General features: G+C 43.0%; 1 protein-coding gene across 2 annotated transcripts; it reads right to left on the reverse strand.

The window, feature by feature from the left end:
• Positions 1-1,752: 1,752 nt before the first annotated feature.
• LIG1 (DNA ligase 1) lies at positions 1,753-26,936 on the reverse strand. 2 transcript variants are annotated; one of them, XM_078872925.1, is made up of 26 exons: positions 26,750-26,936; positions 24,226-24,312; positions 22,862-23,288; positions 21,659-21,767; positions 20,434-20,526; positions 19,300-19,620; positions 18,992-19,151; positions 17,681-17,791; positions 16,690-16,746; positions 15,938-16,110; positions 15,246-15,412; positions 14,535-14,611; positions 13,766-13,857; positions 12,910-13,009; positions 11,943-12,028; positions 11,701-11,816; positions 10,552-10,647; positions 9,904-10,014; positions 9,333-9,404; positions 8,578-8,722; positions 7,809-7,891; positions 7,510-7,662; positions 6,590-6,643; positions 5,769-5,912; positions 4,205-4,297; positions 1,753-3,298 (listed from the first exon to the last, which is right to left on the reverse strand). In XM_078872925.1, the coding sequence occupies exons 1-26, from the start codon at positions 26,764-26,766 to the stop codon at positions 3,212-3,214; spliced, it is 3,231 nt and encodes a 1,076-aa protein (XP_078729051.1). In that variant the 5' UTR covers positions 26,767-26,936; the 3' UTR covers positions 1,753-3,211. The 2 variants fall into 2 exon arrangements, with proteins under 2 accessions (XP_078729051.1, XP_078729050.1); XM_078872924.1 differs by having other exon boundaries at positions 19,300-19,623.
• Positions 26,937-27,745: the final 809 nt, after the last annotated feature.

Consider the following 27,745-nt stretch of genomic DNA (forward strand, 5'->3'; position numbering starts at 1 on the left):
GCAAAAACATGACTTGCGTTTTAATAAGTTGCTGACATCGAACATGTATCAACATGGCAAAGAATTTCTCTCAAGTCACCATTTACTAAAATCCACGTGCCCCAATCAGCCCGCAGGCTTCCATAAGCCACGACTCTAGCACTGCTTTTACAGCCTCATCAATGTGAATCGCCTTCCACGTGGAAATTCTATCCGAGGTTTAACAGACGCAAGTTTGAAGGGGCTCTGTGTGGGGCCGTATGCCAAGTGATGTTCCAGATCATCCCATTCCAGGCTTTTTCTATAATTCCATTGTTCCTTGGGTAGTGTGATTATACACGCCTAATGGATGTGTCTACGGGCAGAGGGATTTCAAGTTTGAACCAATCAATGTTGCAATGGTGGGTACTGAAGGGAGCGTTCAGTGGGAAGCGAAGGGCCGAATGCGAGTGAGTTTAGCTTATTTGAAAAGTCAACATTTGGAAGTACGGTTACTCTTACCATATCTAAACATAGTATAGATGTGGTATGCAGATTTTATATGTATAGGGAACCAATTTTATTCTTGTTTGCAATGTGCTCCTACACTTGCTATATTTGTTGATTATCCAGGCAACTTGGGTTGGAAATGTGGCAGGATCTCTCATTGCAAAGTAGAATTTTCGAAATTGAAAACTAATGTCCTGATAACTGCTGTTTTAGCTTGTTCTTCCCTCACCTCCACTTAGCATTGTTGGCTATGTACGGTGTGAAAGAAGTTCAAAACAAAGAAGCATTACTTTGGTTTTATTTCATGGAAATAAGATTCTCAGTGAGGTCAAAATTACTTGGTGAATTTCCAGTTACCATTATTGCAGTATCAACAGAAAAAATCAATGGTATTAAAGTTGGTTTCTCAGATCAATTACATAGAAGGGAGAATAACTTGTGGAACTCCAAATGAGATTACATTTTTTTTAAATACAAGGTTTTCAACTGAAACAACCTAATTTCATTCAGAAAGGTTGCTATTGAACCAGTCAATTGTATGCCTGGAGAAAGTGAGGCTTGCCAATCTTTTAATTGGGTGACACGGTCCACCATATCGTTTGACTACTATTGGCACATCATTGCTTACTGTCCAGTATAAAATATTACTGGTAGGAACCACCTAGTTCCACCAGCCCACAGGGGATTATTGTGTCCGTCCGTCGTGCTGGTCACCCCGTGGTGCCCTTATAAAACTCAACGTTTAACCTACTCACACCGGCTTGTGCCCGCCCTCAGTTGGGCATATTTGCGGAATACACCACGCCGCCGTTGACCCTGGCCTTGGACCGAGCAACCCAACGTTCCTACCAGCTCCCTCCACAGGAATGTGTTAAATCAAGGGAGTTGAGCACCGTGGAAGTCTCAATATTTACAGAAGCCCAATTATTTAGAGTGAAGCCAATTTTTAGGGGTGCAATTGTTAATTTGGGTCTTGAGAATTTTCTCATATTTTGGTTTGTGGTGACGCGATTGAAATTGGCCAGTAAAAATCAAGGAAATCTGTAAATCCACCTTTTAGATTAGGATGAATGAAAGCAGTTTACCGTTATTAGAGAACTGAGGCTTCCTTGATCAAGTTATATATATAAAGTGTATGGATTTGTCAGTGATCAAAGCAAAAGCAGGTAGTTTATATTTCCCAGTTGAGGATGTCTTGAGTGAGGCTAGTTTCCTTAGCACGTAGAGCTGTGATAGTGTAAAGGAGTTCCAGCCGGGCAAGTCTTAAACTTGTTCTTTATTTTCTTAGGCACATAAAACACCGCAACATGCAACACGTAGCAGAATTTATCCGTTCAAGGATCCTCGCAAATCCCTTTAATGACTCCTTTTATCCCCCTCATCCTTCTCAAACTTCCCTTGCCTCTCCACCAAGTCCACCCTTTGTCTCACCTATGGTCCCCCAAGACCCCCCCCCACTTGTACATGGCTTTCCCAGCCATTTCCAAATTACTCTCTTGACCAATCTAATTTGAATGTTCCACCTCCATCACAAAATAAGATTGTGTGCTCACGTCAGCTTTCCCCCTAAACCAATGCTAGCTCACCAATGTGAATCTAGCACATTATTTGAACTCGGCTGGCATTTGTTTGTTTATTTATTACTTCATAGGGTTTGCCTCGGTGTCCATCAGAGCATTATGCAACAGCTTGGGGTGGGGATCACCAATGCATTTTAAAAGTGGCGAGATTTGAGATGGGAGAAGGGCCAATGATGGATGTGCTGAGCCCAAAACTGGAGCGCTGTTTGTATTCACCAATCTATTGAAGACGTGACCAGCCGAAAAAGTCTTTAAAAGTCTGATTACTTTAAGAAGAACATTAATAACTAGTAGTTTTAACGTAATAGGAGGGGGGTTTTCAGCCACTTATCAAAGTAGAACTATTAAAGATATTTAATTACAACACCAGAAACAGCACGCCTGGTAAATGTTTTTAGAATAACTTTCATACCCTATCCTGTCCAGCATGGCTTTCGCAAACAAATCCTACAAGTGGACAGATAAGGATTGTCTTCTGTACAATTGCTACTCTACAGAAACTTGTGAAAATAACACTTTTTTTCTCGGGCACGTAAAATATGCAGCGAGCCGTTGCCGAGTTAGTTTCACCGTGAACCACGGAGATATTGACAGGTTATATTGCGGCATTTATTCTTCAGAAGGCACTACTTGTACAAATTCCCCGAAAGGATACTCATGGACGTAGAATAAAACCTGGTCTCGTGAAACCACCGCATATTTTCACGCAAATGTGCCCCCATGGAAGCTGAATTATATACTGTGTAACAAAAAAATATAATTTTTTTGTTGCTGGGTAGTAAGTGTTATTTTCTAATTGCTTATGCCTCAAAAGTACAGAAAATTATATTAACCCCACAAACTTTGCTTTTGTGACCAGGACTTTATGTGAAGGAATGACACAAATACACACCACGTTTTCTCATTGAAAATAGGTAAATTAAAAAATATCACTGTCCTGGTCACAAAAACAAAGTTGTGGGGAATAATAGTAGCCATTTTCCATACGTTTGAGGCACACGCAATTAGAAAATAACACTTACTACCCAGGAACAAAAATGTTGTGTTAGTGAATTATTAGAGGTCGAGTCGGCAGTAGGCTGGTTTCAGCAATGAGACTGACCCAAACACTCTGGATCCCCCCCCCCCCTGATACGGAAGAGGCTCGCGTATGCAATGTCCATCTAGTAAAACTCTTCTTCGCCCGCATCCTCGGCCACCGAAGATTTCTGATTCTGTATCTGCTGCTGCTTGTTATAAAGCTCTGCCACCTGCACACACACAGTACATGCACGGCTGTCAAGCAAAGCGGTCGACTTCAAACATAAGAGCAAGCAAGCTGTGACAAATTACATGTTAAAATGTCTGGTGATGTTGGAAACATGGCGCACACAAAGTGACTATTTTATCATCGGGAACATAATACATCTGGCGGGGTGGTGAAATAGCAGCACTTGAATTTCCATCAGAATGTTCCTGCATTGAGGGAATGATCACACGAGTTTTGTTCAACGATGGATGGACCAATGGAAAAAACTGGACCAGGCATTAAAATTAATAACTTTTTTTTACCACTGGCTCAGAATTGCCAACACGAAATGACCACTGCCCAATTTCCATTTGAGCAAGGGCACACTTTGAATAAAAAAATTATGCACCAAAGGCATAAAAAAGGGGTTTACTGCTGGAAAATGTATTGTTGTCAAAACATATCTAGGTGAAGAATTACTGCATGCCATCATTAAAATAAGCTTGGATAAGATCATAAACGGAAAGTTCTTTGGGCACACGTTTCTCTGCGAGGGGCGTACGCCAAGGCTTATTAGAATAACCAAACAGCTGTCGCTGCATCAATGGCGACCAGTCATTATGGGCCGGGTCCTACTCGGGAAAAAAATAAAAACGCTAAACAATACACAACTGTAGTAGTAGGTTTTTACCCTTTCAACTGGTACAGTTGAAAGGGTAAAAACCTACTACTATATTTTGCCACTGGTAAAGGAGGTCTCATAGAGTAGTATACACAACTGCTCATATATATCATAAACTGCATACACCATCCTCCCCCTTTCCCCCGATCCTCACATGGGCTTCAAGTGGCGACCATTACATTTACCCACAGGCCACCACTGCGTGACATTGCGTCCTAGCGCAAGCGACGTGCGCTCTGACCGTACCTGCGAGCTGCTGGTGGCGTCCTCTGGCTTCTTGTCGTCACGCACGCGGAGAAAGCGAGGAAAGCGCAGGGACACGCCCTTCTGCTTGTCCACCTGTACGCAGCACAAAGGGCGCAGAAGACCCATTAACCCTTGCCCACTGGGTAGTCCCATGGATCCATCTATTAGCGTCGGGCTCCGCGTGCGAAGGTCGACGGGTCAATGAATGGCAGTCTTTACTCTCTAGATTTGAAGTTTTTGTGACTGCAAGGATTCATACTCTTTGTTTTTTTCGGTAAAGTCACGTAGGTAAAAATAAATAAATAACGAAAGTAAATCACGACGTTTCGGAGGCAACACAAGTATCCGTCGTCTTCAGGTGGAACCGTTACAGCCAAATTCCGAAACATCGTGATTTCATTTAGTTGTTTTTTCATTCATTTATTTTTACCGACGTGACTTTACCGAAAAAAACAAAGAGTATAGTATTTACTCTCGTCAGTGATGAGGAGTAAAGGCATGAAACACATAATAGGTAAATCATGACTGTAATAACCCATTATAATTAATAGGCAATGGCGGCAATCCAATGTAGCAAATAATGGTAATCCAATATATCATGACACCTTTGTCGGTGTGTAATCAGATTACTATTGCAAGAAATTTGGACTTTTTATAATTAAGTTAATGTAAAACAGATATGTGGTACACATTACAACCATTGATTCTGAGCAACCCACTGGCCGAAGGGACAGGGCGACAGGAAGATGGGTGGAAGGGGCAGCACGGTGGAGGAAGAGCTTCAGAGGTGGAAGGGTGGTACAGAAGACCAGGTGTGTTTTGTCACACACATGCATCAATGTGTGATTACGTGTGTTTTTGAGGGTGTTAAGTATAGTGTCTGAATTTTGTATACATGCGTACACGGCGTATATGGATATATGTTTACGAACACATGCATAAGATTAAACTAACCAATTTTTTATTTGACCAAGTTAGGCCCACTGACCTATACAGCTCTTTTTCAGATGCGACCAGGCCACAAATGATAGCTCAACGAAGTGGTTCATCACGTGGAAATGTAAAGCAGCAAGATACTCTACAAACGCATGTTTCTAAATGTGGAAGGAACATTCCACGTGACCTCGGGGAGAACAGGCAAAATTCAAATACAGGCATCAGGGTCGGGATCGAACCCACGACCTTCTGTATACTAGGCGAGGGAGTTAACACCTCGCCACCGGTGTGCGATAATATTGGGTGTGTGTATCGTGTAGCGGTTAGCGCGCTGCGCTACAAACCCAGCACCCCGAACCAGATTCCCGCTCACGGCCAACACAAGTGACGATTATCTGTACCGATCCTGGGCCTCCCCTAGGTAGACTAAGTCTCAAATAAGTACGTACCTAGTGCAGTGTGTAAACATCGCCACTAAGGAAACAAAGGCGGCCGGGCGTGGTGTTGGCCACCCACCCCCTCGTGTGCCATTCCGGCCTTCATAGGTGTTCGCTAACAGCACGTGCCCCAACAAGGCTGTACGGGGGATCTTTGTCTTTGTTTTGGGTGCGTGTGTGCACGTTTGTACCAGGCCGTTGGCTGCCTTGTAGACCGGAGACACTGAGAGGTCGGCGCACTTGACCTCCCACACCTGCACAGCGTCAAACCAGTGGTCGGGCTCTGCGCCACTCTCGAAGCGGTAGTACGACCGCGGACGCTCAATCACATGCTCCTGCAGGTCCACACACGAAGATAAATCATAAATACAGACATCCCCTTTGTTAATCAACTGCTGCACAAGGGCCTCCCCACGCACTGTGGATATCGGGGGGGGGGGGGGGGGGGTTATTCGACCAAACTTCACTGTGCTGGTGTGGAAGGCGGGGGTGGCGGTGGAGACTTGGAACCTTAAATGCGAGAGACTTGCACATTGTTTGTGTGGCTTTAGCCTAGGGATGGCTCTGCATGGGGGTATATATATATGCAATCACCAACATACGCGACAACAAAGACCCTATATTTGAGCTATAAAGACTCGTATGTATGTTGAACTTTCACAACGTACGTCGCCAACCATCGTAATCGGAGGCAAGTGCTCTTAACAAGCACCAAGTAAGGCTGGCATGGTATATAAGGGTGTGGAATGACTAGCACCAAGCCCAGCTGCTTTCATTTCCCAGCGTTGATAACACACCACACCGGATACTTATTTTTTTGTTGATTCAACATGATATTGAGGCCAGATTAATGATCTAAATGCTAATGAAATGTAAATCTAAATTAATATGCTCCATTCACTGTGAAGTTGTGGGGATGTCATCCACAGTGCTCTATTTGGTTTTATACGATACAAAAAAAAAAATTCCAAAAAAAATCATAACATACTGCGGAATCATTTGGAACTCTCACCTTAAAAAAGGCAGCATGCTTCTCCAGGTCTTCATCCTTAAATCCCGTGCCAATCTGCAGATAAATGAAAAGCGTGTTAACAAACGTGCATGAATACAATCGGAAGAATGGTACTTGATGTGACAGAACACTCTCCTATGCATCCACACCTGCGGCGGCCACATTACAATCAGAAACACCAGCAAAGAGATCTCTTTTGTGGCACTCCCTGGTCTTTTTGGTGATTAGTGCTGTCAGTGTAATTAGTGAAGTTATTAGTAATTAGTGAGTCGAGTGTTAACCCTTTTCCGTTCAGAGACGTTTGCAAGTTGCAGGGTGGGTGTCCTGTTCACCGCTGGATCTCGGAACGCGCGAGCGGCACAGCGTTAATTTTATTTAGAGAGACGTAGCGCCGTTGGTTTTAATGACATTGTATTCACCGCAGAAAACCGTAATGACACGACTGCACTCTATGATAGCTGACGCCAAACTGTGCCACACGCCCTCCCGTATGGGCCTTGTGGGAACCTCGCTACCGATAAAGTTACTTTAGTTAAGTTATTCTTTTGGTTCCGTTCTGTTAAGTGTACGTCATCGGAACGGAACCGGAAGAAAAACTCATGACATACACGTACGTCATCGGAATGTGAATGGGGGAATATGCTAATGTTAAAACAATTCAATTGCTAGTATATCATTAGCGATTATTGTTTTCCAAGCTGTTACATCAGACACTGGAAATCCCAATGGATTCCCGCTGATTGTACTGGGGCCACAAAAGGTAGCCAGCCAAGAGATGGCAGAGGTGAAGCCATTACCCCTCATATGCTAAATTAAAAAAGGTTTTAAGGCTCAGTGAGGATCGGCTCTAAAAATGTATGTGTATGTTTTTGGCGAGTGCTGGCATTACACCGGGCGAGCGCGTTGGCGGAGCTCCTCACCTTGCAGATTGTCTGGTACTCCTCGTTCTCGTCGTCGTAGCAAGCGAGCAGGAAGCCCCCGTACGTGCCCGTGCGCTTGCCCCGGCCATGGTATCCACCTACCACCAGCAGGTCCAGGGTGTCTCCAACCCCCTCCAGGTAGTCCTTCTTTAGCTGTTTGAGACAGTGGATCATGTCCCCGACGTGGTGACGCAACGCCACACACGATGCAGCGCAGAGCAATACCGGCGAGGAGGGTAAAACCTCATAAGTATCTATTCGAAAAAAAAAATGTACAACCCATGAGAAACAATATTCACCTTCAACCAGTTGTGGGACCTCTTGGCAATCTCATAGGTGGCGTCCACATCAAGAGTCTTCACCATGAGGCCTTCACAAGAATCTACACATGAAAAACAATGACCCTAAATGATTGACTTCTCTTATGGATACATCTCTCTTATAAGCTGTCTTCTATCTCGTGCAGAAACATCTTCCATCTCACAGACACATGAAGTACGATGTTCTTGTTGTTACAAAGTCACATATAAATGGGTAAAGACCTTCAAAACGATGAAAAAATTTGAAGAATAAGTTTTACTCTTTCTGGCAATAAAACAGTTGTTAAGCTATTCGAACACTAAATATATTGAGATCCTGAATTAAAATTAACCACATACTTCTGGCAAACATGCAAACAAACATGCAAAAAAAATTCATCGTTTTTATACTGTCAAAAAGGTCCCATAGATAAAGACCATCAACTCAATATACTTGAGAAAAAGGTTTAACCTCGATGGCTGACTGCCCAAATTCAAACCCAAAAGTGTCGGAGGTGTTGACGAAGTGACGCTATCTGGGCATTATCCTGCCGGGTCACTTGACCAACTCGACAAACATCCAACTCTCAAAATTATTTACCGCAACTTTTGACAAGCGAGGCCCCCTTATGTATAGTTTGTTGTTGTCACGTTCTGACTCTGTGTCCCTACTGGACATCTGTGAAAAAGAGCTTTATAGCTCATAGGATTCCTCCGGTGTAAATACATATTCGGATTCTGATGCCCTGGGTGCAAGGGGGTAACTCACCACGAACAGATTGCTCCAGGAACTCCGCAATTTCCTCCGTGTTTGAGCCGATCATGGCTGTGGCAAACATGAATTCCCCTTCCACCTCCTCAAACGCAGCACGCAGTAGCTCCCGCCGGCGCCGGAACGGCTCCTTCACCAGCGACTGCACATAGGGCGCACAGCAGATGCTAAACACATTTGCTCAGTGCGTTTTGAATCCTCAATGTGGCAAGCGCAACTGTTGATAGTGTGTGGCCCTCCATGATAAGCGTAATATTACATAAGTGCGTGTACAGCCCTTTTGTGAATCGACTGCTAAAGAAAGGCCTCCGAACGCTACGTGGGTCGTATAGGGTTAGTTGACCATGTCTTATTACGGTGGTCAGTGAGAGATGGTGCAGAGAAAGACGTGGGGGTAAAGAAATGCAACAATGGATTTTGCTGCACTGCCCTCTGCTGCCCACAATTTAGCTCTGCAAGCCCAACACTTGTTCAACAAGGTGGTCACCCATCCAAACACTATCCGGGCTCAGACCTGCTTGTCTTCGGAGGTCCATTCAGATGATCTGGTCATAGGCTATACCTGGCTGTATAGCGATGGTGCATCAGCCGCCACATCTTGGAATATCCCCGATCACAAGTTGGCTGATGGGTCATTATGCACAGCAGAGACCTTCACCTTTCTGTGTCTCCATTAACTCCGAAAAGACACATTCCTTCCCGCCAATGTGTAAAGGCACCAGAGAGAAACGTTTTTATTTCGTTAATCTTACCTCCCCATTCAAGTAGAGCAGATCAAAGGCATAGACACAGACTTGAACTTTAATTTCTGAGGCATCAACATCCTGAAACAAAGCACCATAAAATGAGAGCTGCATTATTCTGAACTCTTACATGTGTTACATTTGCTGACGATATTTACATTTTATATGTAGTTTAAATCACATCTTAGTTCCCCTGTGCAAAATGCTGCAGTATGATCCAACCCGTGTTAGACAATCTTGGGCATAGACTGCGGAGGAAAGCGATCACAAAAAAACCCATCACAAGATTGTAGAACATCAGCTAAATTGATTAAAAACACTTCTCTATTGTTGAGGACATAATTGTTTTTCACGGTTTGCCGAGGTATCAAATTCCACATCCTCACACTAATTTCACACAAGACAAAGAATGTCATCTTATTTCTTGCTCGCTGGCTTGAAGGAGCAAACCGCCAACAGCGGATAAAAATTGTTTGGCAGGGAGCACGCAAACTGCCCGGTCGTACACCCAAGCTGCCGTCGGTCGGCATTGAATTACGCGACGGCTACCCGCTGGGGCGCTGAGGGCATCATTTCTCACCTTCCGCTTGCGGGTGGTGAGCACCTGGAAGGGCTGAATCTGCTTCTTCTCCTGATCCCAGGCTACGGCCTCCGAGTCGATGACACATGAACGCACGTGCTCCTTCTTGACCTGCAGGGAGCATTGTTCACACGGCAACATTTCACATCATCTGGTGCCTGATGTGTAATTTAGAGATTTTTTTTTTTACTACGTTCTATCCGCATGGCAACAGATCTGTTTTTGCGGTCACCCTTGTCTGTGAAGATAAAATATGGTTGTCATTAAGTCAAAAATGTAATTTCTGAAATTCCTTTCACCAGGATAGAATGTCAAACATTCGCAAACAGAATATGTATTTATGCTGGAGGAATCCGATGAGCTATGAAGCTATTTTTCACATATGTCCAGTATGGGCAGGTCACCGAGGAACATATCCAAATATTATTTGCGTATAAAATGTTACGTGTAAATTTTACTGCATATACGTACAACAATGTATGCACAGAAGACCACAATGTAATTTTTGTGCAGTGATGTAGTATAAATTGAAGACGGATTTACGGATTTTAATCGAGGATCTCGGCAGTGCCAATTCAATAAGCCAACACGGCAATCAGTTGCCCAGTAACTCCCTGCAGGTGTGTGTGGTTTATAGCGTTGGCCAACCTTGCTAAAACGGCTGATGATGTCAGGGTACTTGCTGGTGTTGTTCTCCTGGTTTCGGCTGTAGATATGGAGGTCCCCATTCTCCAACAGATGAATCTAACATAAAACGTCATTAAATTATTAGGGAAAAGACAATAAAAAATATATTAACGTGAGCTAATTTACCACTATTCCAAACTTATAGGTGCAGTAATTTAACTGTTCAATTTGGGATAACATACCGGCCGATGCTCCTGTTAAAGCAAAGTAAATAAAGCATAAACGGGCAGGACACGTCTTGAGAACAAATTATGAGAGATTAACAAAATTAACTAGACAGTGTAGAGCGGAAGAAGGCAAAATAACCAGAAGGCAGTGGAGGAGATGGTGAGAAAAATAAATTAAACAGTTTGGAGGATGTGTGTGAACAAGAGCAATGAATAAAAGTAAGAAATGGAAGAAAATGATGGAAGCCTATGGCACAGCAGTGGGAAAGTTACAGGCTCCCAACATCGGCACACACTTCAGTTAAGATATTAATACTGTCCAAGGGTGGTTGAGGTAAGGATTCACTTCACAGCAAACCACATGCACTTTATTAAATCCCTCTGCTAACATAACGGAGCAGCAACAGAAATCAAACTGGCGATGTAATGTGATCTGGCTGGGAGACATTTGTTATTACTAATCCATGTAGACGAACAAATATCTTTCAAAACTGTTTATTTTATTTTATTTATAATCAGTTACATAAGATTGTGCTTCCAAAAATTTACCATTAAAGAAAATATATAAATATCCTTGCAGAATTCCTACTCAGCAGAGCATCGCTTGTCAAAGAGTTGCTCAGAATGATGAAAGAGGGGTTTCATAGTAGTCACTTATGTAACAATTTTACACTAATTAAATATTAGTTTGCCATGTCAATTATCCTATTTATAAATTATAGCAGGTAAACTCAGACTATCAACTCAGCCCACCTACCAATCTGGTTAATTCACTGGTGGCTGTCTGGACTCCCACCGAGGATCTCAAGTTTATTTTGTGTAATCAGGCGAGACCTCAGCAGTGTGTTTGCTCAGTGTGTTTTGACACGGGTGCATTAGAGCTACTTGAGCCACCAGATAACCCGGGAAAATAACTTGCAAATGAATAACCCCACAGCCGTACCTGTGCCCGCTCTCCATCATACTTGTACTCGCAAGTGAAGGCTGCTTCATCAAACCTCTTGAGCACTTCTCCAATGCCCTTGGTTGGGTGTGCCAGCATGGGCTTCATGGGCACTCCTGCCACAGCATCATGTACATGAGAACAGCGATGTTGAGCAATGATGTCAGCGTGAAGGACACATTCATGCAGCAGTGCATTAACAATGGACGATAATGAGAATTATGCTAACGGGCGCATTTTACCTGGGGTGAGTTTGCAGAACTTGGGCAAGTTATCCAGGCCCTCTTTGAGCAGGGTTGACACAATCACGTCGTAGTTTGGCAATTCGCTGGAAGAGAAACGTAACATCATTAGCATTCAAAGAACCAAGACAACAATTGCAATGCAGTGGTTAACAACATCCTATGATTTACTTTTAGTCCACTCATCCGGTGATATCCGGGGATTTTCTCCATAGAGAAGATCATGGCTACTACATTGCAATGAGATTAAGTCAATGATAATTGTAATCTTTTACGATCAATGAGGGGAAATGAAGACCATAGTTTCAGCTGTGTGGCCTATCTTACGTGCTTGACAATTAAATGGGTGGTTCTATGTAAATCGATGGTGACAGTGCCAACCCACACCATTTAAATTTTCCTATTTCAATATGTAATGGTGAACCTCAATATTTCTTAAATTCAGAGTTAACAAACTCAACCTATTATCTTTAATAAAAACGTATCAACTGTAAAATTTCCACCAATGCAGCAAGTTCATACTTCATCGTTAGCATCATTTGCAGCTTTGTCAATTCAACGCTGGATGACTGCATCCCTATGCCATGGGTGCCAGACGAGCAAGATGTTTGACCACGCTTCACTGCAATTGGTGAAGGTGGGCGGGGTGGGTCCAGGATGGGTTCAGATTATCACTCGCTACTGAAGTTAGTCGTGACCTGGAATCGCTCCGCCCTCACTTCTTGTTTATACCGCCTAAATTGGAAATGTGACGAGGAGTGATCTGGATGGCAGTAATTCTTGAACAGATTGCTTATAGGGCATGAGCACGCAATGAATGAAACCAACGCCCAACTGTGAGCTGGCCATACATTATCTACTCTATACACAAAAAGCTCCATGTGGCCAACTGGTGGAAGGCAAGAGCTATACAACCATGTCTCAGAAACACTGCACGGTGGTATACATCTTGTTGTTCAGTCCTTACCAGTAGGTCTGCTTCAGAATCTGGTTCTTCTCTTCTATCCATGCCTTCCGAGAGTCTGGCGACATGCCTTTTCCACCGTCCAGTACCTTCGGTGGGAACTCTGCCAGAAACAAGGATAATTGCAGTGATTGGTCCTTCTTTTACTTATATATCAAACCATTCAGTCAGGGTATCTTTTCTCAAACAAGCATTTGGGCGGTGTTCATCACTGACTTTGCAGCCAGCTATGGCTGCAAAGTTTGGTAGTACATGTTATGTATATCGTTTATTGTAAAATTTCAATCACAGTTCCTATGATCACTGTTACATTGCTTTTATAGCTTTATTTTGGCGATTTTGAAAACGTTTTGGTTTAGCCATATTTGTTTGTTGTAGTACAGAGTTAGACTGATAACTTTAATCCAAATTGTCGTGTGGTTGTTACTGTTTGACTTGCAACCCACTGGGATTTTTGCACACAGCATTGATATATGGTGCTTTTTCTGGAAGACTTTGCTGTTTTTTCCTGGATTTTTCTGTTTGCGTGTAGTCACTAAGATGTTTCTTGTTCATGTTTTTGTTTGTTGCGGTTGCACCCGATTCAAGAGCCGAATGGCTCACATGGCTATACCAAATAAATAAACTGAAACTGACTTGAGACTTTAAGCTGGTGATAGAAATTCCACATTCATGAAAAATATTTTACCTGCAACCTCTCCACAAATCACTTCCCTCGGCCTTGCAGAACACAATTTTGAGAACCACTACTCTCCACATGATCCAGCAACCCCTTCTCATAAGTGACAAATGGCACACGAGTGTCACCAGACATGGTCCACGTTACCCCAGCGGGTGTGATGACCGATGGCCACGTTACCTTGTCCAGGAGGTGTCAGGCTGACGGCTTGGGCGAGGGCAGCGATGACGGACTGTTCTGCCAACCCAATACGCAGCTTCCCTCCCAGTGACCTGAATAAAATCAACGAGCGTTATGTAATGTCAATTAAGCAAAAAAAAACATTGGGCAGTGCTCATCTCTGTTGGTTATTGACACACATGACTCTTTACCAGTCGTATAGTTAATGGAGTTTATTGTTAAGTGATGTTTTTGGAGCAGTTTAAATAATAGTTACAGATATATGATACAGGTTATTGTCAAATGGTAATCGCTGATAGATGTGTCAAGTTATGTATAGCCAACATAGGTGAGAGCGACGGAACTTCCAAACTTAGCTGTGCTCATGTTTTTATTCCATCACTTTAAACCTAATCTCAGGGATACAATTATGACCTCAAAAGAAGGATTTAAGCCAAAGTGGTCTCAATGAGTGCACTGCTTTAGCATTAAGTACTGCAGGGCCCTGTTCATTACCTCTACGGCGTATTCGCAACCTTTAATAGAACTGGAGATTTTACGCGAGAAAATGCAGCTCATGGTAGAGATAAATTCCTACATCTCACACTTTGCAACATAGGGTATTGGCCTCACTGTTCTACTCACGGTGATTCTCAGTGGCTAGTGGGGATGTCATCCATCAACGCGAGTGAAATATTCAATAAATAAAAAAGAGCACTGTCATTTGGTGTTTGACAAATCAAGGAGAGTGATGTAGGCGCCAAGGTGTCGCCAACTTCCATGCACTCACCTGATGAGGTAGCGAGCCTCTGAGTGCCGGCAGGCCACAAACATGGTCTTCACAACATCAATCTTCTTGTTCATAGACTGGAAGCAAAGATACAGACGCAAAGCTTGAACGGATATCAGCATCCCCTAAGAGCTTCACGATGTGGAGAGCTTTTAACAAAAATAGTCAGAGTGAAGATGGGTCTTATTCCTGGAAATATGCAGGTGGAAGCTTCACCGGCAGCTTGGCTCCTTGAATTACGATTGAAGGTTGGGCCAAAGGAAAAGATGGATCAAGGTGATCCAGGAAAGGTGTGGTTTGATGACATGAAAGAGTGGACTGGTGGGACATACGCCCAGATGGGTGCAGTGTATAAATGACTGGCCCTTCAAAATGGTTACCAGAGCCTCTGATGCTCAAGATAATTAAGGGAAGTACAGAATGAATGAGTGGACGAATTTAAGTTCGCTCAGTATTTCCCATCAAGTGGGAGATGTCCTCGAGTTTGGTGAACACCGTGGTAGCGGTCAGTTTGGGATGGATGAATATTGTGCAATGGGTGGTTTGATGACATGAAAGAGTGGACTGGTGGGACATACGTTCACAAGCTGGGTGCAGTATATAAATGACTGGATACATTTCACACGATAAATGGTTACCAGAGCCTCTGATACTCCAGATAGATTAAGGGAAGTACTAAATGAACGAGTGGACTCAATTTAAGTTGCTCACAGTATTTCCCGTCAAGCGTGAGATGTCCTTGAGCTTGCTGAACACCGTGGTGGCATTCAGCTTGGGAGGGGTGAACATGGTGCGCTGGGTGCTGCGGCTACACTCGGCCACAATCCCCAGGTCTCCCTTCTCCTGGGTCTCCGCCTTGATCTTGTCCAGCTGCCGCCCTGTATGGGCATAATCAGAAAATTGGAAAAACACCAGCAGCCACGTTCAACGGAATATATATAAGAGGAATACATTTTATTACATATTTTATTGTGACCAATAACAGTAAATCGGATGACATAAAACCATAAAAAACATATCCGCATATAAAATGCTTTATAAATTGGATCTGCACATTTCACAATAATCCTTTGAAAAGCTATTAATAATCCATTCCCATGTTTTAATCATCTCTTAGGTTGCCGAATTCAGAACAGCATGCTCGCCACATTGCTATCATTCCACCCCTCTATGAAAACCACATCTGTCCTCAATCCAGCAGTAAAAATTACATATCCCTCCCTGTCGACTTCACACCAACCAATGCTCACAGTGTCAACCTCAGGTTTTACGATAGAACGAGGTGACCGGGATGGACCCTGCTGCCTAGTGCCTAGCATCACTGTTGATAAAACACGCAAACGCTGTGAAATGTGTTCACGTAGAACTTCCGCTACGCAACACGCCCCATCGCATGCACACACCTGTAGCCTGAGCAACGGCTTTCATGAGGATGGTCTCCCCGATGCCGAGCTCCTGGCCCAGGTAGGCAGGGCCCAGCTGATTGAGGCACAGGTAAATGCATGGAAGGAGGTCGTCCGGGGTGAGCGCTATGACAGAACGCAGGAAGTTGCTCAGCGTCTCCACGATCTTGAGCCTGAAGTGAGGACAACGTGAACATTGTTGTGAGGCGCCAAAGGAGGACAAGCAGGCAAACTCTCTCTTCTCTTTTCATCTTTAGGGGCATCCTTGGCCATTTTCCTAACCTTCCTGATCTCACTTCTTCTCACACTATTTTACACTTATTTAAACCGCAGAAACTATTTCTCAGCTTCCAATTCAGCTCTGCAATACTGGAGGTCCCTCACCCTATAATTCCTTCACTGCTCTTAGGTCCTGGAATGGCTTTTCATTATATCTGTGAGAGAATCAATCACCTAGAGATAAGGACTTGCACAGCTGAGGACTGACCACATGGCTGTATGTGTTAAATATCGTTGACAACTGAAAAAAATCCCCCAAAATTCATTGCAGCACGTATGTCATATTATTTTTTAAATTAACGTTTTTTGGTATTACAAATATTTGGCATTTGCAAATTGTACAGTATATTTTATATTCCAAATATATATTGTTTTGTAAACTAATGTTATTTTAAGGCCTTGAAACACGAGACGATCAAGTTACTTGTGTCGTTAACTATCATATTTATGAGATGAATTCCCCGTCAACTCACCGAGCAGACTCCTCCTCAATTTTCTCAAACGTCCTTGCTACAGCAAGATAGGGAACCCTGAACACACAAGACAATATAAATATATTACACATTTCATCAGCAACTAGTGGTTATAACGCAAAGATCATCATCTCCATTTACAAAAAGAGTAATGTCTTTATAACTATCAGAAATAACCGACTTTGCTCATCTCATCGATTGAGCCAAACACTCCACCGTAGTTGCTTTGCTTAGGAAGATCCTATTCATGTCGGCACAAGGGCTTCTAACAATGGTATGTGGCCAAGCACGGTTGGGTTCGTACGGTGCGAAAGAAGTTCAACGTACAAATTTTTGATGACACTGGCTGAGGGTGATTCGAGGAATGAGGCACACAGATGCATACAGCTCAGTAAATGTAGGTTCCCCACTCATTTTCTCCACATTCAAGGTCAACATCTTCCATTGTTTTTTCATAATGACCTCCATAAGGATGAGAACCAGGCAACATTTTGATACTATGATACAAATTGTATTATGAATTGAATCTAAACAAGGATATATGTTTTTAACCAGGTAAGGCCCAATGAGCTAAAAAACTATTTTACAGAAGCGACCTGGTCACAAATAACAGCTGTATTAAGTGGTTTATCACGTGGAAATTTATAGCAGCCAAATACTCCAAACACGTTGATTCGAAATGTGGAGGGAAAAACCGGAGGACCCGGAAAATAATCCAGGCGACCATGGGGAGAACATGCAATCTCCAAATATTCAGGTGTCAGGGTCGGAATCGAACCCACAACGTCCTCCATACCAGACGAGGTAGTTAACATCTTGCCACTGTGGCGCCCCCATGGTGGCGAGATCAAGCAATCTTTGTGAGATCATGCAAGATCATGCAGGCCTGAATCAACCATGCAAGCCTAGTGAAGTGAATGGGTGATATATATATATCACAACTGTCTCGAAGCTATAGGAATGAGTGCTGGATAGCAAGATGAATGTTCACCTTTGTTCATGTTCCCAGCAGGCGTCATTTATTGGGTGGTAATGGCTTTTCGCGGGATTGTAGTTTTCTTGTAAGCCTGGTGACGTCTCCACTTTTCCACCTCCAAAAAAGCTTAAGAGGGCATAAGCAATAAAACACTCATAAACGAGGTAAATAATTAATCATCTGCACATATTTATTTAACATACTGACCTGCTTCTAGTGGACATCTGTGAAAAAGCACTTTAGAGCTCATTGGATTCCTCCAGTATAAATAAATATTCAGATTTATTCTGATTATAATATATATGCTTAGGTTGTTGAAATCACCTAAAAACATTGTATTAATTGGCCTATACATTGACAAGTGTTCCATGGAAAAATAATGTGCGTTTAATGGGATCCAACTGTAACTTAATTTTTGGGGTGCTCCATAGTGAAGGGTCGGCTCTTACAATATGGCATTGTTGGAATTAGTAAAATAGTCCACCCCAAATTAATCCATCCTAAATCGGTCCACCCTAAATCGCATCCACACAAACCATGGCAGATGCAGACACCCGATGCACAAATAGAAAATGAAATCATTTTCCAGTGTGCGACTGTGGCGGTCCAGAACAGACCGTAACATATAACAACACAATGCACGATGATCCACAAATACGGAGACATTACAGCGATACACTCCGCAGTTCCTGATGTGGTTATCTGGCTTGACCACATGGATGTGAAATTGTAGTTATTCTGCATCTACATTAGCCATACGAAACAAGAATTACAAATACAGTAAAACCTTGGATGGCGAGCATAATTCGTTCTGGAAACGTGTTTGTAATCCAAAGCACTCGTATATCAGTTGTGATCACGTGACGCTCGGCAGACAAAGCGTATACACGTACTACTCGTATTGCAAGACTTCGCTCGTTTATGAAATTAATGTTTATTTAAAATTTTTGCTCGTCTTGCAAAACACTCGCAGACCAAGTTACTCACAATCAAAGGTTTTACTGTAAATGAGAACAAGTTTCCACATAAATAGGAAGGCTCACACTTCTGTAACGCTTCATTTGTCTTGATCTTTTGCCTGTTGACACTATATACCTGCCCAAAGTGTTGACAAGTTGTAAACTGCTCTTATAAGCAACATCAACCAAGCAGCTCGCTTCAGTCTCAACCAATTCTCCAGATATGTAGTAAAAGTTAAGCTTATAAGTTTGGGCTATAAGGGAAAGGAATTTTTGTTATTTGTCACTGTGCTGTACTGACCAATGATTCGACTGCTTTATGGAATGTTTAGCAAACTTGAGTATCTTGATAAAGATTTATAAATACCTGCTAATAGGCTTGGGGCTCGGTGTAACATCTTTGTCAACAGCCTTTTCCTTGTCCGTCTTCTCTTTCTCTTCCTCTACCTCTTCATCTGCCGTGTTCTTATTCTCCTCCAGCACCTTCTGCTCTTCCTCCATGACCTTGGCACAGCTCTTCCTCGGCGCTGAAGGCACGAGAAGGTCACAAACGGTTACAACCTGGTTCACCCCATCTCCGTTGACGCCCCATGTGCGCGCTGCCAGGGTGTCACCCCTATTGACTGTGTGAAACCACAAAAAACACTGCAGTACAATACGTTACTGTAGCCTCACCAAAAAAGCTGCTCATGACTTCTTTGCCCTTGCTGTTGGGGGCTGGCTTCTCTGTTGCTTTCTTCTTTGGTGTCTGTTTTGAAGACTCATCTGCCTTATCTGGAGAAATTATCCTTTCCTTAATTTTCTTCTTCACAGATTTTTTTTCACGCTCGGGGGAGCCCTCCTCAGCAGTGGGCTCATGTGCGGAGTCTGCGCTTGTGTTTGCTTTGTCCTTTGGTTTCGTGATCTCTGCTTCAGTCGCCGACGTATCCACGTCCATTGGCTCGGCCACATTCTCCCCTTGCTCTGTGCTCGTGGGAATCGTCTCCTGCTTCTTGGCTGCTTTAAACAAAATAAAAAGAGAGTTAGAACAGTGCACATCACTTTACTGTGGTTGATTACGGACATTTATTGCAGTCACTATCCACAAGGAAATGTTTTAATAAAAATTACAAAAGTAGAGCATCTGCTGTAAATTGCACACTCAAGCCTGGGACATGTGTTTTTAATATGCCACTATTAGTAATGAAATACACCCTATTCATAACGTTCACAATCAGCAAACTGAATATTTTAATTCTCAGATGAAATATAAAAAATCTAAGTCATAAACAAAATCGTTATGATGGAAACTAATTCAGGGGCAGTATTTGCCGACTAGGCTGAGACCACTGATCCATGACACTTGTGAACCAAATTTAATCATAAGTAGTTTGCCTAAATTCCAAACCACGATTTTATAAGTGCAGGCAATATAATTCTCATGTAGTTTTAGTTCTTCGTTAGCAGGTCATCTCTGGGGAACCTCATTATTAAAATTAGGCCAATGTTTGCTGACATAATAGCTCGCATCTGAAATGACAGTCACGTTTACCTGAACTGGAAGTTAATAACCATTTTTATCCAGAATTTCCCAGGTCTCCTTTCCACATGAGACCATCTCAATGGGCTCTCACAGAGTAAACTACATTAACAAATTCTGAAGGGTATTGTCAAAGCATCAACAAAATATACATTTTTTTAATTAACCACAACTAAATCACCATCCCCTAGGTTTCTTCTGCATGAGTTTCTTCTAATAGACCTTTGCGCTACATGAAATCAATCTCCTTTTGCAAAGTTGGCAAAAGACAACTGGAAGTAGCAACTCACGTGTGTCTCCTGCGTCCTCTTGTTTGGGCTTCTTGGAGGAATTCGAGGCTTCAGGGGAGGCATCGAGCTTCCGCTTAGGTAATTGTTTACGGGCTACACAAGCGTACAGGACGATAAGCCAGAGAGCCACGATTAAAATCTTTTTCAATCCTTTATATTAAGTTAACTTGCTTGCGCGCTTAGGACCGTGCAAATCTTTCGGTCGTTTTTTAACCCACTTCCCGTGATCCAATCGAGCTGACATTTTGCACACAGACTCGTTGTGCGTGACAATTTATTTTCGTGAAAAATGTTTCCAAAATTTTCCACCTTTTAGGAATTTTTTTTTTATCTTTTATTTAAATACCAATGTGATAAAAATGAAACTCTTACTCAAGAAAAACAGAAATGAATAATAAAATAAAACCGATGCCACGCATATAAAGGATTTAGTGAAAAACTTTGTTTTTACGGGTTAATTTTTTTCTGAATCCTAACCGTACAAATCCATTTTTTTTGGTGAGCAACTGTGACTGTGAACATCACCCCTTTAACTAATCCAAAGCAGTGTTCTGCATTGCAAGGCCCCTGGGGCCACTGGTGGGCCCATGGTGGCCTTTAGTGCGACCCCCGACAATACACCCCCCCCCTTGCAGGCCGTGTGGCGGCTCTCACACTGATGTCTTATCGGTAAAAGTGCCCACCCCTCCCCTGAAACTTTGTGAAAGAACACTGACCTATATAGAGTTAATGAGGCTTATAAAAAATACTCAAAAGTATATTTTGTTTTTAATGGTAATCACACCATGTTATTGGCATGTAAAAAGCCAAACTAAATAATTATTCCCAGCATTACCTACAGACAGCAAACTAACAATACATTATAAAGCATTCACAGAAAAAAGACCATAGTACAACCGTCAGCCTTCTAAAAAGCCAACAATGTCACACGGTAGCACTGCTTCAAGTTGTTTTGCACATCACAATATAAATGATCACTTTTAGGTAATAAGCAATTATTAAAAAAAAAACTATTAAAACAAAACTCTAAACAATTATTGCACTGTAAGTCACATAATAAGTGAATGTAATTAGTGAATTTATACATCTTATTTATGACAATGACACTTCAAAATTTTACTTCTATTATTATTTCACTCATTTACTGCAAATTCGAATTATAAATTGCATGTCACAGTTCAATTTTATTTGTCTCTTAGAACCATGTACAAGGCTGGCACCTGACCTGTCTTGCGCTTTGGGATGACCAAATTTCCTTCTGGGGATGTGGGCAGCGTGGGACTTGAAGTTCCAGTCTTGGCATTCACATTTTCAGTCTCCTTTGCCTTGCTTGCCTGCGGACCAGAAAGTGGGGGGAAAAAACCATCATGGCTATTAAACAGAAAAAATACAAACATCTCCAATTAGTCATGCAATCTGCCAAATAAGTTATCTCTTTGCCAAAATGTTGTCATGGCACACCAGCATGGTATTATAACCAAATTTAGTCGATAAAGATTTTTCACGTATATGATAAAAAATCCCTCATTCAATGAATTTTTCTGTGAATAGCACCCACACATTCAATACAGATTAGGACTTGTGGTGTATTTGTCAGGTACATCCAGCTCAAGCAGGGAAGTGTTTTTACTTCATTTAGTAAATTGTCCAGATTTGGCTAGTTCCGATCACAGCATTGCTGATGCGCAATGTATATGCATTTTTTTTATTTTATAGAGCGCCTTCACTCAAGGCGCTTGATGTAGTTTTAAACACGGTGCCAATAGTATGATTTAGATGGCAGGAAGTGCAAGGATTGAGGAATGAGTGACAGAGAGAGGGTACTTAGGGTCACAAAAGGGTACGTGTGTGACAAGAAGGAGTGGAGGGGTGAGGGAAGGGAAGAGCAATAGAGAAGAGGTTTTGCTTTAGAGAGAAATGGAAGGAGATTCAGGAGGGGGACTCCTTAACGTACAAGGAAAGTATATTCCAGTGGAGGGATGCAAGGAGTGAAGACCAAAAACGGGACTGGGCACGGAGGAGGGACAGAGAAAATTGGGGATGAAAAGGATGACAGGGGACATGGAAGTAGATGAGAGAGGCGAGATGAGGTGGGGCAAGGCCATCGCGAGGTTTAAAGACTACCATCAGCTATTTGCAAAGACAGCTGTGGTAAAAGGAAAGCCAGTGGAGTTGAAGGGGAGGTGAAGTGTGATAATTAAATGCTAGAAATGTTTAACATCCAGTTTATAGAAACGTAGCTTCTGATTTTCTGGTGAACATGCTATTTGAGCATGTTAACCAGTCGGCGATTGAGCTAAAAAACTTAATTCGATGTCAACCAGACTGGAGAAGCCACTACACATACAACCAGGTCTAAATAAATTTCATACCACGCAGCAGAGTCATCATGCGGTAAAAAACGTGTAAAATTACAAAGTTTCTTTACCTCTGGCTCAGAGGTGGAGGTGTCGACCTCCTCTTCACTCTGTTTGCCAGGTGATTCTTTACTCTTCCCATTCGACTTCACCTCATGCCCTGCTGTTTTGTCCTTCTCCACTAAGACTTTACTATTCTTAGGAGTCTTCTTCTGCTCTGGCGTTGGCATCCTTTCTGGGGTCTCCCTCTTTACTCGCATCGTATTCTTATCCGGGGTAACGGTGCTCTCCGTGGTTTTGCTCTTTTCCGAGCCTGTGCTCTTAGGCACACCGTTGTTACGTGCTTCCTCGTCAACATTGTCGTCGTTATCATCGTCATCATCGCTCTCCAGGACTCGCCGCGTTTTCTTTTTAGATCTTTTAACGGGGGATTCGGTGTTGTCAGCAGCAGGTGGAGAGCAACCATTCTTCTTTGCTTTAAGTGGAGTTTTCGTCACTCTAAGGAAGTTACACAATTACACAAAATTGAGGGCCGCATTTCAAAAGCAACTTTGGTAATAATAGATAAATTCCATGATAGATGGTTTTTTTTGTGTTAGATCACAAATATAAATGTGTCGTCGTTAAACCGCCCCCACCCGACACAGCCTACGTGTTAAACTATAGACAACTTATACGATGAAATTCCTATGTAACATCATTGGATATTTTACCAACGGATAAATTACGTCTCAAAATCCACATGCAGTATATAACAAGTTAAACCATGAATAATTCACCAAGTACAATGTTCGTTAATCCAGCTATCCAATGTTGATCGAGTGGTCAATGTTACACATTCATCGACAAAGATACATCCGATAGCTTACATCCTACGGTAGGATAAAGAAAACCTTAAGATGCTTTTATGAGCATTCATAATTCATTTGGATTTGGCAATTAGATGACATGGTGTGGCATTATACTCCATGCTCTAGGAACAATATATTTGCATCAATTTGTATTAGATTATACTTTTTTTACCAGCTTAGGCCCAATGAGCTGTTATGCTCTTTTTCAGAAGCAACTTGCCCACAAATAATAGCTCAACTTAGTGGCTTATCATGTATAAATGTCTAGCAACCAAATACTCTCTATGCATGAGGTTTTTCCATTTTATCTGGCAACAAAACAGGTGTTAAGTTGTTAAAACACCAATTTGAAACCTTTTACAAGGAATCATGACTGCATTAACCGCAATACTGTGGTCAAAATGCAAACAAAAAATATACTCTGATAATGCATGTTTTTTAATGTGGAGGGAAAAACTAGAGGACCTGAATAAAAATCCACACGATCAAGGGGAGAACATGCAAACTCTAAATATACAGCAGGCATCAGGGTCGGGATCGAATCCACGACCTCCTGTATACCAGGTGAGGTAGTTAACACGTACACTTTTTCTGGTTTTGTCTTAGTTTTCTCAGGCTGCTTGGGTTTTATTTTCTCAGGCTGTTGGCCCTTTGCTGGCTGGAAAAAAGACCTGTGGGGAGAGAATGAGAGAAGTGCAATAATCAAGCAGAAAAAACCAACACGTTAACATGATCCAAGCCTGGCGTGTGGAAGCAGTCGTAACAAACAAAAATGACAACATACTGTATGCATCATCTTAAACGGCGAACAACTTGTAAGACCCGAGTTTTAACTTTTAACGCTGCCAAATGTCCCGTTCCAGTTTTAAAATGGGAAATTTTGGGCTTAGCGATCAACAACTAAATCGCGACACTTTTACCACGACTCTGTGCAAACAGACCCGGGCTACAGCGAACTTACTCGATCACTCAAGTTGCCGAATGATGTCAAAATAACCATATTGTGCCACGTCCCTTCTCAAAGATGCTGGCGATGATGGCATTCCTGCCACTTGGATGACACGGCGAGGCACAATACTCCGTGCTTGGGCTACAATGTATTTTGCATTCATATTCTTGGTTCTTTCGGTAAAGTCACGTAGAAGGGAATTAATAAAAATAGAACAATACAATTCTCACGACGTTTCGATTGCAACACAAGCAATCATCATCAGGTGTGAAAACGACAGCAAGAAAATTGTGGTTTTCACACCTGATGATGATTGCTTGTGTTGCAATAGAAACGTCGTGAGAATTTAATTGTTTTATTTTAATTTTATTATTTCCCTTCTACGTGACTTTACCGAAAGAACCAAGACTATGAATCCCTGCAGTCACGAAAGCTTTAAATCGATATTTTGCATTCGTTTATATTGTTAAGTATTAACACGTCCATATTACTCAAGACACTTGTAATATATACACACACACAGTACTCTGTTGCGTCCAACTGTTCAAATTGTATCTAATTCAGTCTTCCCTGGCTTCTTGCATCCGATTACGAATCACGATTCACCCGGAATAACTTTTGTATGTATACTGTACATTGAACTTCTTTCGCACCGTACGTAGCCAAGCGTGCTAATCGGGGGTGTGGGGGAAGGACAACTAAATACAAAAATCAGTTGTAAAACTTTTAGTTTTAAATCTACGCATTTAGCCTGCAAGGAGAGCAACACTGCGATTAGCACGGTTGGCTACGTACGGCGCGAAATAAATTCAACATATTGTACTGTACATATACAGAGCCCTAAGTCTTGTTCAGGAGAGTACTGCTACATTCGAGTGTTCTGTCCACACCAATGACACTTTTATATATGGGAATAATCACAAGAAACCCCCACGCCAAACATACAAACTCAACTACACAAAGATAAACTTGATTTGAAGCTTTCGTGACTGCAGGAATTACTCTTTGGTTCCTTCGGTAAAGTCACGTAAATTAAATAGAATACGACGGTTAGATTGCAACACAAGCAGTCGTCATCAGGTAGAACTAAATTTGAGAGACAAAACACAGACACGGAGACACACAGACAGAGAGACACACAGACAGAGAGACACACAGACACGGAGACACACAGAGACAGACAGAGAGACACAGACACACACAGACACGGAGACACACAGACACGGAGACACACAGACACGGAGACACACAGACACGGAGACACAGAGACAGAGAGACACACAGAGAGACAACACAGACAGAGATACACACAGAGAGACAACACAGACAGAGAGACAACACAGAGACACACAGACACGGAGACACAGAGAGACACACAGACACGGAGCCACAGACACACAAAGAGACACACAGACACGGAGACACACAGACAAAGAGACACACAGACACGGAGACACACAGACACGAAGACACACAGACAGAGAGACACAGACAGAGAGACACACAGACAGGGAGACACACAGACACAGAGAGACAACACAGACACGGTGACACACAGACACGGAGACACAGAGAGACACACAGACAGACACGGAGACACAGACAGAGACACACACAGAGACAACACAGAGAGACACACAGACACGGAGACACAAGCAGAGAGACAACACAGACACATGTTGTCTCTCTGCTCGTGTCTCCGTGTCACGTCTCTCAAATGCAGTTCTACCTGATGACGACTGCTGGTGTTGCGACCGAAACGTCGAACTCTACACAAAGATACAGGAGCCGGGCCCTCAGCAAGCCTCTTGCTGCCAGGCCCCTGGCCACACCAAGATCTCGCAAGCCAAGCAGGTTGTGCTTGGACCTGGGGTTAACCACCAGGGCTACTACATACACGGTGGGCATACAGGAAACAACAACACGTTGTACTGCACTTCTAGGCTTCCCGCCTTCGCGAAACGCGCACGGTACTTTTGAACATCCGCGCCCAGGGTGGTGGGGAGGCCTTCGCCAAGCAGTGGCCTGACAAAAGGGGGCTATAGATACTAATAACGACGACGACGATGATTATAAAAGTTGCTGCTTTATTACAGCATCGACAACCAGCGCGCAGCTACCCTCGAGGCCCACACGGATCGAACACTCCGCAAACGTACGCGATGGATCTCTGCATTTTCTTCTCTTCGTCTGTATGTTATTTTTATTATTATTATCACGGCAATACGTTGAGGGGTTGTTTTTTTAAATAGATAAAAAAAAATTACAACAAAACGAAAACGTTCAATAAATATCAAAGCGTCGAGACGACGACGACGCGCCGTGCAAAAGCTTCCGCTGCGCAAAAAGTTCGCGCCAAATTTTGGTGGAGGTGGGTGGAGTGGAGGGGGGTGGGGATGGAGGGGGGTGGGGATGGAGGGGGGTGGGGATGGAGGGGGGTGGGGATGGAGGGGGGTGGGGATGGAGGGGGGTGGGGATGGAGGGGGGTGGGGATGGAGGGGGGTGGGGATGGAGGGGGGTGGGGATGGAGGGGGGTGGGGATGGAGGGGGGTGGGGATGGAGGGGGGTGGAGGGGGAGGGGGTGTAGGGGGGGTCAAAAGTCAATCGCGCGTGACGTCACCACACGCCTATATAATGCAAGTAAACACAAAGCACAACACTTAATTTGGAGCTTTCGTGACTGCAGGAATTACTCTTTGGTTCTTTCGGTAAAGTCACGTATAAAGAGAAAATAATAAATTAAATACTAGCATACGACGTTTCGATTGAACAAAGCACAATAACAGAATTCAACGCAATCGTCACCGCACTTGCGCCTTTTTATAATGATCGGCGACGTTTCGAGCGATGGCCCTTCTTGTGGAGCGCTTTGTTTTTAATGTAAACGATCGGACGTGGCGTCATATCGGCGTGTTGTGAGTGTAAGTCAGCGCCATGCTGCGTGGGGGTGAATGCGGTCTGCGTCGCGTAGAGACACGAACTCGGTGCCTGCCCCCACTGGGCAGCTGTGAAAAGATTAATTCTTTGGTTCTTTCGGTAAAGTCACGTATAAAGATAAAATAATAAATTAAATAATAGCATACGACGTTTCGATTGCAACACAAGCAATCGTCATCAGGTATAAATGAAATAGCAACAAAAAATCTAACCAGAAA

Source organism: Lampetra fluviatilis, chromosome 35 (genome assembly GCF_964198595.1).
Source record: "Lampetra fluviatilis chromosome 35, kcLamFluv1.1, whole genome shotgun sequence".
Classification (NCBI taxonomy): domain Eukaryota; kingdom Metazoa; phylum Chordata; class Hyperoartia; order Petromyzontiformes; family Petromyzontidae; genus Lampetra; species Lampetra fluviatilis.